This window comes from Manis pentadactyla, chromosome 2 (assembly GCF_030020395.1).
Source record: "Manis pentadactyla isolate mManPen7 chromosome 2, mManPen7.hap1, whole genome shotgun sequence".
Taxonomy (NCBI): Eukaryota; Metazoa; Chordata; class Mammalia; order Pholidota; family Manidae; genus Manis; species Manis pentadactyla.
The window spans coordinates 196,150,655-196,165,025 of NC_080020.1; the positions used below are offsets into that span (position 1 = coordinate 196,150,655).

General features: G+C 42.1%; 2 protein-coding genes across 7 annotated transcripts in view; one reads left to right on the top strand and one right to left on the bottom strand.

Annotated features, from left to right (window-relative positions):
• The window catches only part of LHCGR (luteinizing hormone/choriogonadotropin receptor), a 55,743-nt gene that overhangs the window by 31,793 nt on the left and 9,579 nt on the right, over positions 1-14,371 (top strand). For 3 of the 5 annotated variants that reach the window (XM_036925876.2, XM_036925875.2, XM_057497230.1), the window contains 4 exons: positions 1,649-1,717; positions 6,732-6,806; positions 10,525-10,710; positions 13,843-13,923. In XM_036925876.2, coding sequence (XP_036781771.2) covers positions 1,649-1,717; positions 6,732-6,806; positions 10,525-10,710; positions 13,843-13,923 — 411 coding nt within the window. Of the gene's footprint in view, positions 1-1,648; positions 1,718-6,731; positions 6,807-10,524; positions 10,711-13,165; positions 13,255-13,842; positions 13,924-14,371 lie in introns of those variants that run through there. The other 2 variants (XR_008995850.1, XM_057497231.1) reach the window with 2 other exon arrangements.
• The window catches only part of GTF2A1L (general transcription factor IIA subunit 1 like), a 59,445-nt gene continuing 49,789 nt past the window's right edge, over positions 4,716-14,371 (bottom strand). The window contains exon 8 of one of the 2 annotated variants that reach the window (XM_036925880.2): positions 4,716-5,657. In XM_036925880.2, coding sequence (XP_036781775.1) covers positions 5,649-5,657 — 9 coding nt within the window. In that variant the 3' untranslated portion in view covers positions 4,716-5,648. Of the gene's footprint in view, positions 5,658-10,727; positions 10,882-14,371 lie in introns of those variants that run through there. The other variant, XM_036925879.2, reaches the window with a different exon arrangement.

Consider the following 14,371-nt stretch of genomic DNA (forward strand, 5'->3'; position numbering starts at 1 on the left):
ACTAAACACATACACCTACACCTACCACCTACACCACAAGGGGAAAATTCAATGCTCGTTTTACTAAACAAAGGCTAGAGGAACCTTATGGATAACAGCCACCTGGAACAGGAGCAGGTGGAGAATATGTCATCTAAACTGTTTCTCAAATCACACTACCAAGCCTGTCCCTGACAGCTGCCATCAACCCTATAAGGAGAAGCTAGGGTCTTGCCAAATGCAGGAGCTTAATTTTATACCATTACCCCAACCCTTTCTCATTTAAATCTTACATCATTGTTCATAAAGAACTTAGATAAATATTTCTATTTAAGACTATGGCTTTCAAATTTGCTTGGCTATGATTTACAAAAAGAAATTCATCTTATTTCCATTTGTCCATCCAATTCAGTTAACGTATATTAACATAATGCTCTCAGGTGCTGGGCACTATTCTAGATGCAGGGGATTCTGCAATGAACAAAACAGTTTGAAATCCTTGCTCTCATGAAGCTTACATTCTGCTGGAGAAGGCTGACAATAGACAAGTATAATATAATCATAGGTCAGATGTTAATAAAGTAACAGAGGAAAACAAATCAGAGAAGGGGAAACAGGGAATGCTAGGATACTAGGTGAGGTGAGGATGGCATTTTAAATAGGGCAGCCAGGAAAGGCCACACCAGGAACATGGTATCAAACACAGCCCCATAGGAAGAAGAAGAGGGGACATGGGGTATCTTGGGGAAGAAAAGTAAAAACAACCATCAAAACTGGTATGCTAGAAGTAACCCCAGAAAAAGTGTCTTCTGGTCCCATTTCTGCCTATAGTGGGCTTTAGAAAAGTCACTGTCCTCTCTGAGCCTATATCCTTCTATGTAAAATGAAGGAACACCATTTGATTCTTTCCAAGCTCTTTTCTGGCTGTAACATTTGCCAGCATCTGTGTTCTAAAGAGCCACTTTATCTCATTCTGGGCAGACATATATGTAAATACACACATATATGTATATGTATGCCTATATGTACATAACATCAAAAATGGTGGAACTAAATTCCATAAATATCCTAATTATATGCAACACACTCTTAATGTTTTCTGTTTTGTTCTATTCTGTTCTATTTCATTTTGTAAAATGCTGATTGCACCTAAGAAATCCAAGAAAAAGAAAAGTTAACTCAGTACTGGAGGCTTCCTCTGCCCTGAGCTTTGAGCAACCCGGAAAGCCCATGTGCCCACACAGGCCGATAGACCCAGAGGAGAGCTGGTCAGACAGCTCTGCCTCAAATTCCAACTCTATCACTGCTTTCTTTGACTTTAAGCAAACTACACAACAACCCTGAGGCTTAGGTTTCTTATCAGAATAATGGAAATGACAATAAGGACTAAACCATAAAATACAGTGTACTGGCTGATCCAGTATCTGGCACTTAATAAGTACTTAATAAATTGGTGGTGGTACTGGTAATAGAGGTTGAGACAAACTAGAGCAAAAAAAAAAAAAAGGCTTCATCTAACCAGGCCCATAGAATCAAAAATGTTAAAGAGAAACTGAGCTAGATACTATGAATAGCCAATAATTCTCTTGGCAACAAATGTCACAGAAAGAAGAATGTGAGACTCCAAACTGTTTCTCTCATTCCTAAACCCTCTTTCTTCCCTCTTCAGCAAACTGTATGGAAATGGATTTGAAGAAATACAAAGTCATGCATTCAACGGGACAACACTGATTTCCCTGTAAGTATGTGCTTATTTTCCCAGCTCATGAATAAAAATGAAATATTACTCAGGCTACCAGATCACATTCAATCTTCAGCAACTAATTCAGGACAAAAATAAACTTTCAAGTGGCTAGTCCTCAGTGTTTCATGCATGTTACTAGGCAACTGGCTGGCTGAAAACCCCAGAGCACCCTGATTTCAAAGACATATGCAGCCTCGATACATTGAAGTTGACAGTTTGCTGAAATATTCAACACCCTACTTTAGTCTCCGCTATCTCAGATTTGGTCTCTAGCTCCCTCACTCAGGCTGATGGCTTGTTAGAGGCAATACGATTTCAGTGAAGAAGTTCTCCCCCTGGCCCCACTCAAGAGAAACCAGGTAACATCATTTATTAGCATAATCAACCACAATAGGCCCACTCACAGTCCCATCACCCTCCTGCTGGGGGTAGGTTGCCCATTTTCCACAAGGTTTGGGAGTCTTGCATTTTCACCACACCCTATCCCAGTCCCAGTGTTAACAGCCTTTAACTGAAGGGGAGCATCCCTACTGTTCCCTTCATTGTTCTCAACCTCTCCTTTCTATGGGTCGTTTTCCAGAAGAGTGGCTCACTCACAAAGCATGCTGGACTAGGGCCATTTGAATCATAACAAGTACAGGTGAGGAATATCACCCTATATATTGTGTGTAATAAAAACTAACAGGACATCAAAAGCTCAACTGAAGCCAAAATTAAGGAAAATAACAAACGAAAGGTTTTTAATAATAAATAAGTTGTATAAACCATGGTCTACACCAGTACTTCTCCAATTTTAACATATATAAGAATAGCATGGAGATTGTTACAACACATATTTCCAGATCCTACCCCAGACACTTTGCTTCACCAGGCCCAGGGTAGGGCCCGAGAATCTGAAATTTTAACAGGCCCCCAGGAGATGTTGATGCTGCCCATCTGAAGGTGAGTTGCATTAATCTATATAATATGCTATTTAACTATCAATATAAACCAAAGACCATATTATAATAATACCTGCTCTACAGCTTGGTGGCTAAGAGAACAGATCTAAGAGTCACTGACTGGGTCTCAAACTCCAGTCCTACTGTTTATCAGTTTGACCTTGATCAAGTTAACCTATCTAAGTCACAGTGTTCTCATCTAAATGGAGCTGCTAATGGGCTTGTTTTGAGGATACCCCACCAAAATGAAATGGTCTCTTTTGTATCCTCAGTACTTAACACAGTACCCAACACAGAGTAGGTGCTATTTATTATTTATTGCATTACGTTGCTCATTAATCATGAATGAATGAATGGTGAATGGTAAACAAGATTATATTTTTATGCTCCTAGCAGCATCTGGCACATACTAAGTGCTCAAGAAATGGTAGCTTTTTAAAAGTTGTCCTTCCTATCATGCAGTGAATTTTTCCTCATTTTCTTGTTGATGTGAGTTTAACAAAGGGTTCACTCTAGCCAATTAAACCTGTGTCTGCCAAATTTAAATCACAAGCCTATCCTCCCCTTGCACTGTGCTTTCAGATGCCTCATTACATTACTCACTGAACAAGTGTTTGCCAAGCATGAGCTGTATTTGAAGGAACATGCTATATTTTGAGGGAAAAGGAAAATGAATACACCCTAGTGTTCACCTGCAGGAGCTTATTGCCTGGGAAGAAGCATCTCCAAATGGTATATGAACTGTACACTAAGTGGTAACTAAGAACACAAAGCACAATGCCTGCCTTTAGAGAGGTAAAGTCCTCTAGGATTTCAAAGCCTCATGAGAGAGACAGACTTTGAGTTGGGACTAACTTGGACAGGCAAAGATAGATGGAAAATGCATTCTGGACAGAGGACCACAAAAAGAAAGGCACAGGGGAGGAAGCGTGGGATATGGTCATAGATAAGCAACAGTGCCTTTTAGAAAGTTCTAGATGTGGGTTAGGGAGAAGCAGGAAGAGCCTGAGATGCTAAAGAATTTGGACTCTCTTCTGTAGAAAATGAGAAACCATTGAAAGTTCTGGGATGGGAAGCTTGGGGGGATGCTTAAAGAAGGTTCATCTGTTAGCAGGGGGGACAGAGGGCTGAAAGGGGCAGGCCAGGGCTGGAGACACAGGTGTCAGAGAGATCTGAATAGAGGGGGTGGCTAAAGTCCTTACTTTACTACTTGGCTGAGGTCACCTGGGCAAAGGGGAAAAATAAGAGAACTGAATATAAAGTTGGGGATAAAACAAGAGATGAAGAAGAGAAGCAAAAGCAAACAGAGGTAGAAGGAAAACCAAGAGAGTAAGTATATCCTTGGGAGGTCAGGAGAAATAGGACTTTAGAAAGGAGGGCATTGGTCAGCAGTGTCTCAGCTGCTTCAAAGATGCCAAAACAGGTGTGGACTTGGAAAAGTTCAGTAAAGATTCAGTATCCCCACACCTCACGTTTCGAGAAAGAGGAACCCAAGAACACAAATAAATTTATTTCATTTATTCATTCAACAAACATTCATTAAGCATCACTGATTAATTAGTCACTATGTTAGGGGCTGGGCCTAAAATGGTACACTAGAAACAGTCCCTGACCTCATGAAGTTTTTGTTCTAGCAGAGGAAACAGAGAAAAAGGCAGGTAAATAAATGAACTTACTGCAGATAGAGATAGTCTATTAAGGAAATAACCCACTACTGGAATCTGCCAGCATACAGGGGAGTGACTGACTTTAGGTTAATTAGGTGTTCAGGAATAGCCTCACTGAGGAGAGGATAGTTAGGCTAAGCCTAAAGGATGACAAGGAGTCCATTGTGGCAACAGTGAGGGGAAGCACATTACAGAAAGAGGGAGCAACATGCGCAAAGGTCCTGAGTTGGGAAAGAAGAGAAGTTGATAAGCTCTAGGAAGTGAGAGAGAGAGAGAGAGAGAGGCCAGTGTGGCTGGAGGGTCATCAGCAAGGGGAAGATTGTTATGAAATAAACCTGCAGATGGAGCAGGAGCAAATCATACAGAATTGAGGGGCCACAAAGAGGAGTTTAAATTCTCTTTCAGGAGCAAAGAGACACACTGATGGATTTCAGCAGGGAAGGGAGAGTAGTTTTCAAAACAGTCAAGCAAAAATTGCAAACTATACATTCAGCCCAGGGTCTGACACCTTCCTCATATATAGACCTGTCCAAAGTGATTCAGAACAATGATACCAGAGCCCCACAAAGTTCTTAAACACACTGCTTACGAAGGCAGGACAGGGTGGAGGGGAGCAGCACCAGAAGTTTGCCCAGGAGACTCCTCCAGGAATCTGAGAGTAAGTCCCTCATCCTTCCCAGCACACCCAGTTAGGAAAGTTTTGGATGGAGTTTGGGCGTTCTCCCACTGTGCTTCTCACACCTGGAGGGCCATGCCACCTGGGAGACTTCCCAAATACAACCCCCAGGAAAATGTGGGAGATGAATTTATTTTTGACCAAGTTACAGAATGCAGAGTTATCAGTATACAGAAAGATCTGAGTTTTAATAAAATATGTGAAATGCTCTGTCACAAAACTTGAACAATTAATTTGACCTGGCTAACAGGAGGATTATTTGTTCACAGAGCCTAGTTTCAACAATTTATGACCATAACTGAACACAATTAAAACAAACCCAATCAGGAAAAAGAGACATGGAGATTTGGAAAGGAAATTTTCTTTTGACTTTGATTTTAAACAGCAATTGACTCTGACAACCTCATCTTTTTGGAAGTGGAACTACACCTAGGGGATGGGACGATGTGAGACTGACAGGTGCATTCTGATGAAAGGGTTGAGGATTTCCAAGGAAAATGCTTAGTAGAAGCATGTGGAAAACAGCCACCAAGAGAGTGAGATGCAGGGGATTTTGCAGTTTTTAAGCAGCAGGTGTGATGTGGAGACATTCAGGAAGATGATGAAGAGGATGTAAAGCTATGAGATAGCCAGATAACTGCCTAGGCATCCTGCGAAGGAAAGAAGAGTGAGTGCTGGTATATTTGTTCTGCCAGGTAACACTAATAGTGGTACAGAAGATTCATGTTCCCGTACTTGAAATTACCATACCACCGCTAGATGTACACTGTGCTGTTAGGGTACTTGAATAAGCACCCTTCTCTGGTAAGAAAAAAGTGCTCAAAAGAAGGCTGGCAAGCCTGAGCCCAGGCACTACTCTCCTAGCTTCCTGTCTACTCAGAGAAGGGCCTGGGCTTGTAAATAACAGCATCAGGGCCAGGAGGCTGCTCATCAGGGCCAGGCTGAGCTGTGCCTGAGCAGTTCACCCTGAGCTGCTTTGAGCTAAAGGGAACAGAGCCCTTACATAGCTATTGCGTGGCAGCTTTGCCTTCTGCACAGTCCTAAGATCAGTAACTCTCAACCCTTTTGTTCCCACAACATGCACAGGAGGCAATGACCATAACACAGCCCAAGACCCATGGGGCACCCAGGATGTAGGGTAATTTGCTACAGGGCTGTCCTTCCTCCCTTTTCACATCCACTGAGAAATGCATACTTGAAAGAAAAACAGTGCAATTAGCTTGATAAAAGGGGGAACTCTGAATGGACCCTACTGTTTCATTTTAAGTAAAATATTTGCAAAGTTCAGTATATTACTTTTAACAAACTCTGAGGCCTCCAAGGTCAGTACAGCTGAGAGCCTGATACAGAGTAGGCTGCATTTCCACCCTGCAGCCTTGAACACTGACTGGTGCAGCATTTCATCCATGCCCAGCTATGTAAGGAAGTAAATTATTCTTTACTCCGGGACAGAGCAAAGCAGGCAAGTTCTTTAAGTTGCAGGACAAAGGGTTCCACTGAGTGAGGAGGAAATCACAGGAAAGCTGCGGCCAAACACAGTCCAGTGATTTCACAATTTTGCCCAGTGCTGGCATATCCTTTTTTCCACTTTCCCAACAGTTCCAATTTTTCCTGTCCAACCCTGAGCATCATGTACAGAGGCTGCTCCAAACATGTATGTACACACTGATGACTGTTAATATATAAGTTGCAAACTCCAGTAAGGACACTGTCCTTCCCCACAGGGAGCTAAAGGAAAATGTACACCTGGAGCAGATGCATGATGGAGCCTTCTGGGGAGCCACAGGGCCCAGCATCTTGTGAGTACAGTGGTGCTGCCCTTCTCCTCACCCAGGGTACCTCAACAGGCCTCCTTGGGGGGTCCAGCCACACTGTGCCCAACCTGGTTGTGGAAAATCAGCTCTTGTGTGAAAGGACTACCATAACACAGCACCACAAACTGGGGGCCTGAACAGCAGACATTTGTTGTCTCACGGTTCTAGAGGCTAGAGGTCCAAAATAAGATGTGGGCAGGGTCATTCCCTCGGAGGGTTGTGAGGGCAGGATCTGTTCCAGGTTTCTCCCCTAGCTGCTGGTAGTTGCTTCTAATTGTGGCAATGCAACTCCAACCTTCACATGGTATTCTCTCTGTATGTGTGTCTGTCTAGGTTTCCCTCTTTTAATAGGACATTAGTCATACTGGATTAGGGCCCATTCTAATGACTTCATTTTAACTTCATTACCTCTGTGAAGACCCTATTTCTAGATAAGGTCACTTTGAGGGACTGGGGGTTAGGACTCTGACATATGAATTTGGGGGATGCACAATTCAGCCCATTATACCAAAAATGGAGGACCATGTCATGTGCTTGCAGAGGGCATGGCTGCCCACCTGGCACCTGCCCATGGGCATCCAAGACCAGAGATCTGACTTGCCAGCAGCCCTTGGCTGGTCAGGGCTGAGCTGCAGTGTGTCAGGCTCCCTGAGGGTCCAAGGTTCAGAGCCAAATTCCCTCCAGTATTGGAAGTGAAGTGTATGGACACAAGGGAAAATTCAGAGAAATAGGAAATTGAATCAGTGGTCTCCTGACAAAGCCTTGGGAAGCCAGAAATATCCTGCAGGAAACAGCTGCAGCTGCAGTTAGGCTTCAAGGACAAATGCAACAGGATTCCAGATACTCTGCAGCTCTAACATGAGGTGCTCTCATCACCCCCTCCACAGAGGTGCCAGTCCATTACTCCTCATTCTAGTATGCTGTTGTTTATTGAACAAGCACTGACTGAACACGTCCCGTTTAGCAGGCACCATGTGGAGAGACCACTGTTGAGTAAAAACAGCTCTGGGTCCTGCCCTTAAAGAGATTACAGTCACACTGCGGAGACAACAATAAACAGGTAGAGCAATAAACGGACATGTAATTTTAAAATGAGAAAAGTGCTAGAAAGATAGTGTATTTGTTTGTTCATTCATTCATTTACCCAGTAACTATTTTATAAGCCCATACTATGTGCTAGGCACGGTTTTAGTCATCAGGGAAACAGCAGAGAACAAGAAAAACAAACATGTCTGTCTTCATAGAATGGGGGAAGACAGACAGGGATCACATAAGTAAATAAAATATGTAGTATGCCAGATGGTGTTAGTTGGGAAGGAGAAAAATTCAGTTGGTTGGGGGAAAAGAAGTTCTGGAGAGGGGAAGCTACCATTTGAAAGAAGAGGGTCAAAGAACACCATCTTGAAAAAATGTCATTGATGGGGGCCAGTTATGTGGATTATCAGCAGGAATAGCATTCCAGGTAAAGGGAACAGCAACAGCCAAGGCCCTGGGGCAGGAACTGGCTTCCACATTGGAAAAACAGGAAGGAGACTAGTGTGGCAGAAAGAGCAAAGAGGAGAGTCCTAGAACATAAGGACAGAAGATGACAGCCAGCCAGGCCACAGAGGGCCTGTGCCCATTATAAGGACTTTGCCTATTCTCTGAGTGAAATGAGGAGGCTTTAGAGTTTTGGTCAGAGGAAGGAATAAACTGACCCAGTTATCTTTTTTATCCTAGCCCCTGCCAGTATCATCTCATGATTCTATTTTCTATCTCCCACCATTACAAACCCCAAACTCTGTCTACTTCTTAGTTCTTGCCACATCAACTCCTATCTACATCCTAACTCCTCCTACTATCAACTCTTGACTCTGTCTACTTTCTACCCCTGCCACTATCAACCCCTGACTGTGTCTAGTTCCTAGCTCATACTACTATCAACTCCTGACTTCGTCTACTTCTCAGCTCCTGCCACTGTCCATTCTGCCTCTACTTCTTAATTCCTGCCACCATCAACACCGGACTCTGTTTATGACCTAACTCCCACCCCTAAAACTCCTGACCTTCTCCACCTCGTAACTTCTGCCACCGACAATCCTCTCTACTCTCCACTCAGCCTCATGACCTCTGCTAACTTATGGCTCCTGCCCACTGCTTTCTCTGCTCTCAGCTTCTGCCACCCTACTCCAGGGGTCCCTGTCTATATGTCTCTTATTCAAAGTACACAAGACTCAGAATCTTATTGGTTGGGTGAATATGCAGAGCTTTTACAGCATGCTGGCCACCTATCCAGCCACTGGACAACCAAAGAGAGTTGCCTCTGGGTCAGGTGTGGGATATGACAGTGTCATCATAACACCCTGCTTGACAGTCCTTGCTTAAAGACCTGCTTTGTCAGCCTGACTAGAAATGACTGTGAGCACTTGAGGCATGTACGCTGTCTTGTCCAGAACAGTGGGACCAGACCTAGGTCTCTTACCTCCCAAGCAGCTGTTCTCATGACATCCTTAGGATTTAAGTGCTGTCTAGAAGCATTAGTTCCACCTACACCTCAAAAATAGTTTGCCCACTGGTCTTACAGAAATTGAAAATCTATCATTAGAGATTCACTCCTTAGTAATGACTCCTTGCCATTTCTAGAATGCTAACTTAAAATTTATCTCCTCAGAAAATAAAAAATAAAAACCAAAACCACTAGGCCTGCAAAGTCATGTGCTCAATCCCTAACACATCTGAGATAGTAACATCATAGAGCAGGATGAGAACACGGGTTACCAAAATCAACAAGGACACAAAAGCAGCACGAATCTGCAGCCCAAGGTGAATTCTGCTGCCTTGATTGATCCACCAAGAAGGGGCCTCACTAGTCATCATTGCACGTTGTCAAGTTCATGTGTCCATCGGGCACCTATGGATCTCCTCCCATGTGCTGGGCCCTAAGCACTGGGGAAGGGTGCTGCTGGAAAAGTCTCTTGGGGCACCAGCAGCAACCTGGAAGATAGGAGGAATTTTTTTAATTCTCACACTCTCTTCATTCTCCTCACATTTAACTTGTTCCAAGTGTTCCCAGACATTGCCTCAAGTCTAGAAAAACCAAGAAGCTCAAGAGTTTATTTACAAAACCTGAGCTTTCTACCCAGTTCTGCTTGCATGATCGAGTGTATGCTTGCTTTGGATTGCCTTTAGAGAAAATGCATTCTGCTTCCCAAGTAGATGATGGTTAAGGCCACACAGTGGCTCTTAATAGTGCAACTAGCCTGTGCTTTGTGAAAACCTACCCTGCAGGGCTTGATCAGTCAAAGACCGAGGTGTCTGGAGCCCTAAATAGTCCCCTGTGGGGCAGAGCAGAAAAGCTGATGTCACTGCATATGCCTGCTGTCTCATAAAGTGAGCAGTTATTTCACTTCTCCTAAGTGGAGAGAGGTAGGGGAAGGGAGAGAGGAGAGGGCAAAATCAGGAGAGGGAAGAGACAGAAATGCTAATGAATACATGGCAGATACAAGGAGTTATGCTCAACCATGAAAGCAATGAAGCACATATAAAAAAAATACAACATAGTTTTTTTTAATTTAGAGCTTAATGAGAGTAACTAAATGGAGAATTAGGGCAAAGGCAAGATGGAGAAAAGATCCCTTAGAACCTAAATGATGCTATTGTTGAGGTTTTATTCTATGAATCACATGAAAAGAAATAGAAAGCCCTTCTCCCTTTCATTTTTCAGGGATATTTCTTCCACCAAGCTGCAGGCCCTGCCTAGCTATGGGTTGGAGTCCATTCAGACACTAATTGCTATGTCATCCTATTCTCTAAAAAAACTGCCATCAAGAGAAAAATTTACCAGTCTCCTGGATGCCACCTTGACCTACCCCAGCCACTGCTGTGCTTTTAGAAACTTGCCAACAAAAGAGTAAGTAAAAATAAAAAGCAAAGCCTGCCAAGTTGTGGCAGGAACTCGCATTTCAAATAGTCAGTTGGTTAATGGCTTACCCACCCCTTCACTCCTTGCCTTCTCCAGCTCCATAGCCATGGGTCATGTTCAAATAGACAAGAAGATAGACATCTTGTTTCTTCCTGAAAACTGATTTCAAACAGTTGATTCACCTTGCAGATAGAAGACTTTGTAGCCTATTCTGGGCTGGTTGAATTATGGCCTTAAATTAGGCTCTAATTGCAGCTGCAAAATAGAGTACAAAACTGGCATCTCAAAGATCAGTTAGTTCTAATCCTTACCAGAGAGCATTATTTTTAAAGAATCATGTTCAAGAGGATAAATTTTACCTCATGTCTTAACCTTTAATGCAAAGAAACAAAGGACACAAAACGCTGTAGAAAGTTTTTGTTTTCTTTTTTAAAGCTATTTTTATCCCAGCAGAAGACCATCATCCCTTTCAGAACAGAATTCTAGCTCCCTAAGGATTAGCTTAGTATGTGAACAAAAAAAGCACAAGCTCCTGGCTAGTACATGTCAGTGGGGGGCATGTTACCGATTCAACTGACTCAACTGATTCACTTCAATCCAGAATGCAAAGGCACCATGTGCAGGATTTCATTCTTTCCTTAAAGCATTGTTTTCCAAACTTGCTTTGACTGAGATGCATACTAAGAAACATCTTTTTACATTGCGTGTTGAATATGTAACTGAAATAAAACAATACCTAACTTTTCTACATGTGATATACTCTGATATTTTGTCTATTTTACTCCACTTTATTTCATGTGTGTTTGTTTTTAATCCTAGTCTTGATACACTCTATTGTTTTTATGACCCACTAATGGGTCACAACTCAGAGTTGGAAAAATATTGCCCTGAAGGGACATTATGTACCCTGAGAAAATACACTTAATCAATGAATTAGATGAGGACCTAAGAGAGTAACATTAGGATGCTGCTGTCTTTGTTTGAAATCAACTTATTTATGATTAACCAACCAGCAGGTATTATTGTACACCGACTTAGTGCCTTGCGTAGGTACAAGGAGCTTTTGAGGTAACCCAAAAATAAAGCATCTGCTGTGCTCAAGCGTCATGCACCATTCACTGAGTTTCAGAGAACATTAGTGGAGCCCTTACAATGTTCTAACCACCACACAAGTCTGAAGACATAAAGATGAGTAAGAGCTCAAGCCAACCATCACAGAGTCACAACCAGCTATGTGAGGGGACATACAAGAGAGCCAATGCTTAAGAACAATACAACAAATGTTATGATAGAGCCGAGGACAGAACAAAGTGCACTGGGAGCACAGCAGAAGAGTTTCTAAATGGCAGCAGGGATTATGAAAGACTTCTTCCTTGAGGAAGTGACTTCTGCTGAGCCTTGAAGAACAGGCAGTACCTGGCTAGAAGGTATGGGTAAAAGCATGCCCAGAAGACAAAATAGGTCCTGTGAAGGCAGAAAGGCAAAAGATGGCAAGATGACAGTCACTCAGAAAAACTGGAGCAAGAAGACTTATGAGTATATGAGTGAGGAGAAAAAACAAGGAGAGGTGGGGGCTATGATGGGCTCTGAGTGCCAGCCCAAGTTTTTAGCCGATGAGAAATCATTGAAGCATTTAAAGCAAAATTACTCAGATTTGCTTTTGTAAAATATCACTCTGGCAGCAGGGTGGATGGGTTGGAGGTGAGCAAAACTAATGAGAAACCAGTTAGGAGAGCAATACAAATGCTGGTTTATGAGAAAGCTGATTTTGGACACCTCCACTTCCATGGCAAAGAGATCACATCTCTTCTGAAATTACTGGCATGTAAAAACTTCAGTTCAGAGGCAATCGCAAGTCAGTATCAAAGTGAAATAGTCCCACAAAAGTTGTCTTGATTAGGGTTATAAGCTTGAACTGACTCCTGTTTTCCTAAAGCTCAAAACTTTGATTGCCAGTGAAGACGGAGAGCCAGAAGCCGGGCCAGTGGAATGTTTATGCAAACTCTGAGTCACCTCTCTGCCCTGCAGCTGCTGCGCCTGGATAACATACACAGCTGCCTGGGCAGATGGCCCCAAAAACCTCCTATGATTAAAATTTCAAAAAAGGTAGAGTAGATGGGACCCAGTGCTACTGTTATCTGAAGGCCAAGAACAACCACATGTCCTGTTAACTATGGATAGGTTCACACACAGTATCTCCAAGTATCAGACAGAACCTGCATTTGGATAAAAACACAAAATTTTATCCAAACTTGAGGATTTATAATCCTGACCCAAAATAACAAGCTAATTTTTGAAAGTGAGTCCAGAAGCTCTGATAGTTCTGATATATCCACCTTTGTGCTTTTATATAAAGTTACTCCTACAAGAAATTATCTTAATATTGGAGTATAATACATAGAAATGTCCAGTTTGAATTGCCTCATTTCTCCTTCCTCCTCAGGAAAGGTTGAGGTGTCACAGCCTGTTCTCTTTCCTCTATTTTTTCATCCAGTTTTCCTTTGTGCCTTCTTTTGGTTTCATCTTTGGAATGTAAGTATACCCCTTCTTTTGATTTCTTGATAGCTCCCCACTTTCCATACTCTAAGCTTCTTAGACGGATGAGTAGGGAGCACACACATATACTTCTGCACATAAGTGAACGAAGCAGAAAATTCACATCATAATGTCAAGTCCAGTTATTATGTTACTGGAAATCAAAAGAGATTTCCCAGTTACAGTTCAAAACCATGAACTCTGAATGGTTATTTGTTCATCAGGACCAATGTGGTAAGGAGAGTGATGAGGAGCAAACCTTAATATGCCATAAAGGTAGATTTTAATCAGCACTGAAAAACCCATGATTCAATATGATAAATTTGACTTTTTTTCATTTCGAGAGCCCACACAAAACACTTAGCATTCAGAAGCATTTTATCTAAGCGGGAAGCACTCTCATGACAATTCAGAAGCCTTTACTCTTTCCCCAGGAAGCGTTTCAGTAGGACAATAGCATAGAACATGACACATGTAATAGGTAAAGAATTTGGATGAACAAAGCATAGACAGACATAATCAGGTCTAGTTTAAAGACCAAACGCTCACTGCTTCTTTTTTTTTTTTTTCACTCTTCTCTTTCAGGCAGAATTTTTCATTTTCCATTTTTGAAAACTTTTCCAAACAATGTGAAAGCACAGCAAGGAGACCAAGTAATGAAACACTGTAAGTATCTGCAAGCAAAGAAACTCAGGAAGCCATATCTCATTCTGTGTGCACCTTATTATTACCAGTGCCAATGATTTTCTTTTGAAAAAAGTCTTGGTTGGGAGGATATTTGCAAAGCATTTTTAATAGCTTTAAAATGGGAATTTTTTCTTTGCAAGTAGCATCCAGTTGATCAGGTATCTGTTTCAACTGGTTAAAAAAAACTTTTAAATATGAACCCAGGTATTCATTCTACAATTACATTAAATTCTCAGAAGTTAAACTTTTATTTGCAGGTATTTTGATGTCACTAAGGGCTTTAAATGATAAGCTTCACTTGTAGAAACTTTCACGTGGTCAGCATTTTGCGAAGATTAAATGACACAGCTTCTAGAAATAGCCAATTCCCTTCAGAGTCTTAGCCACCTTGACCACTGCGCTCTAGAGCATGAAGTTATTCAACCTT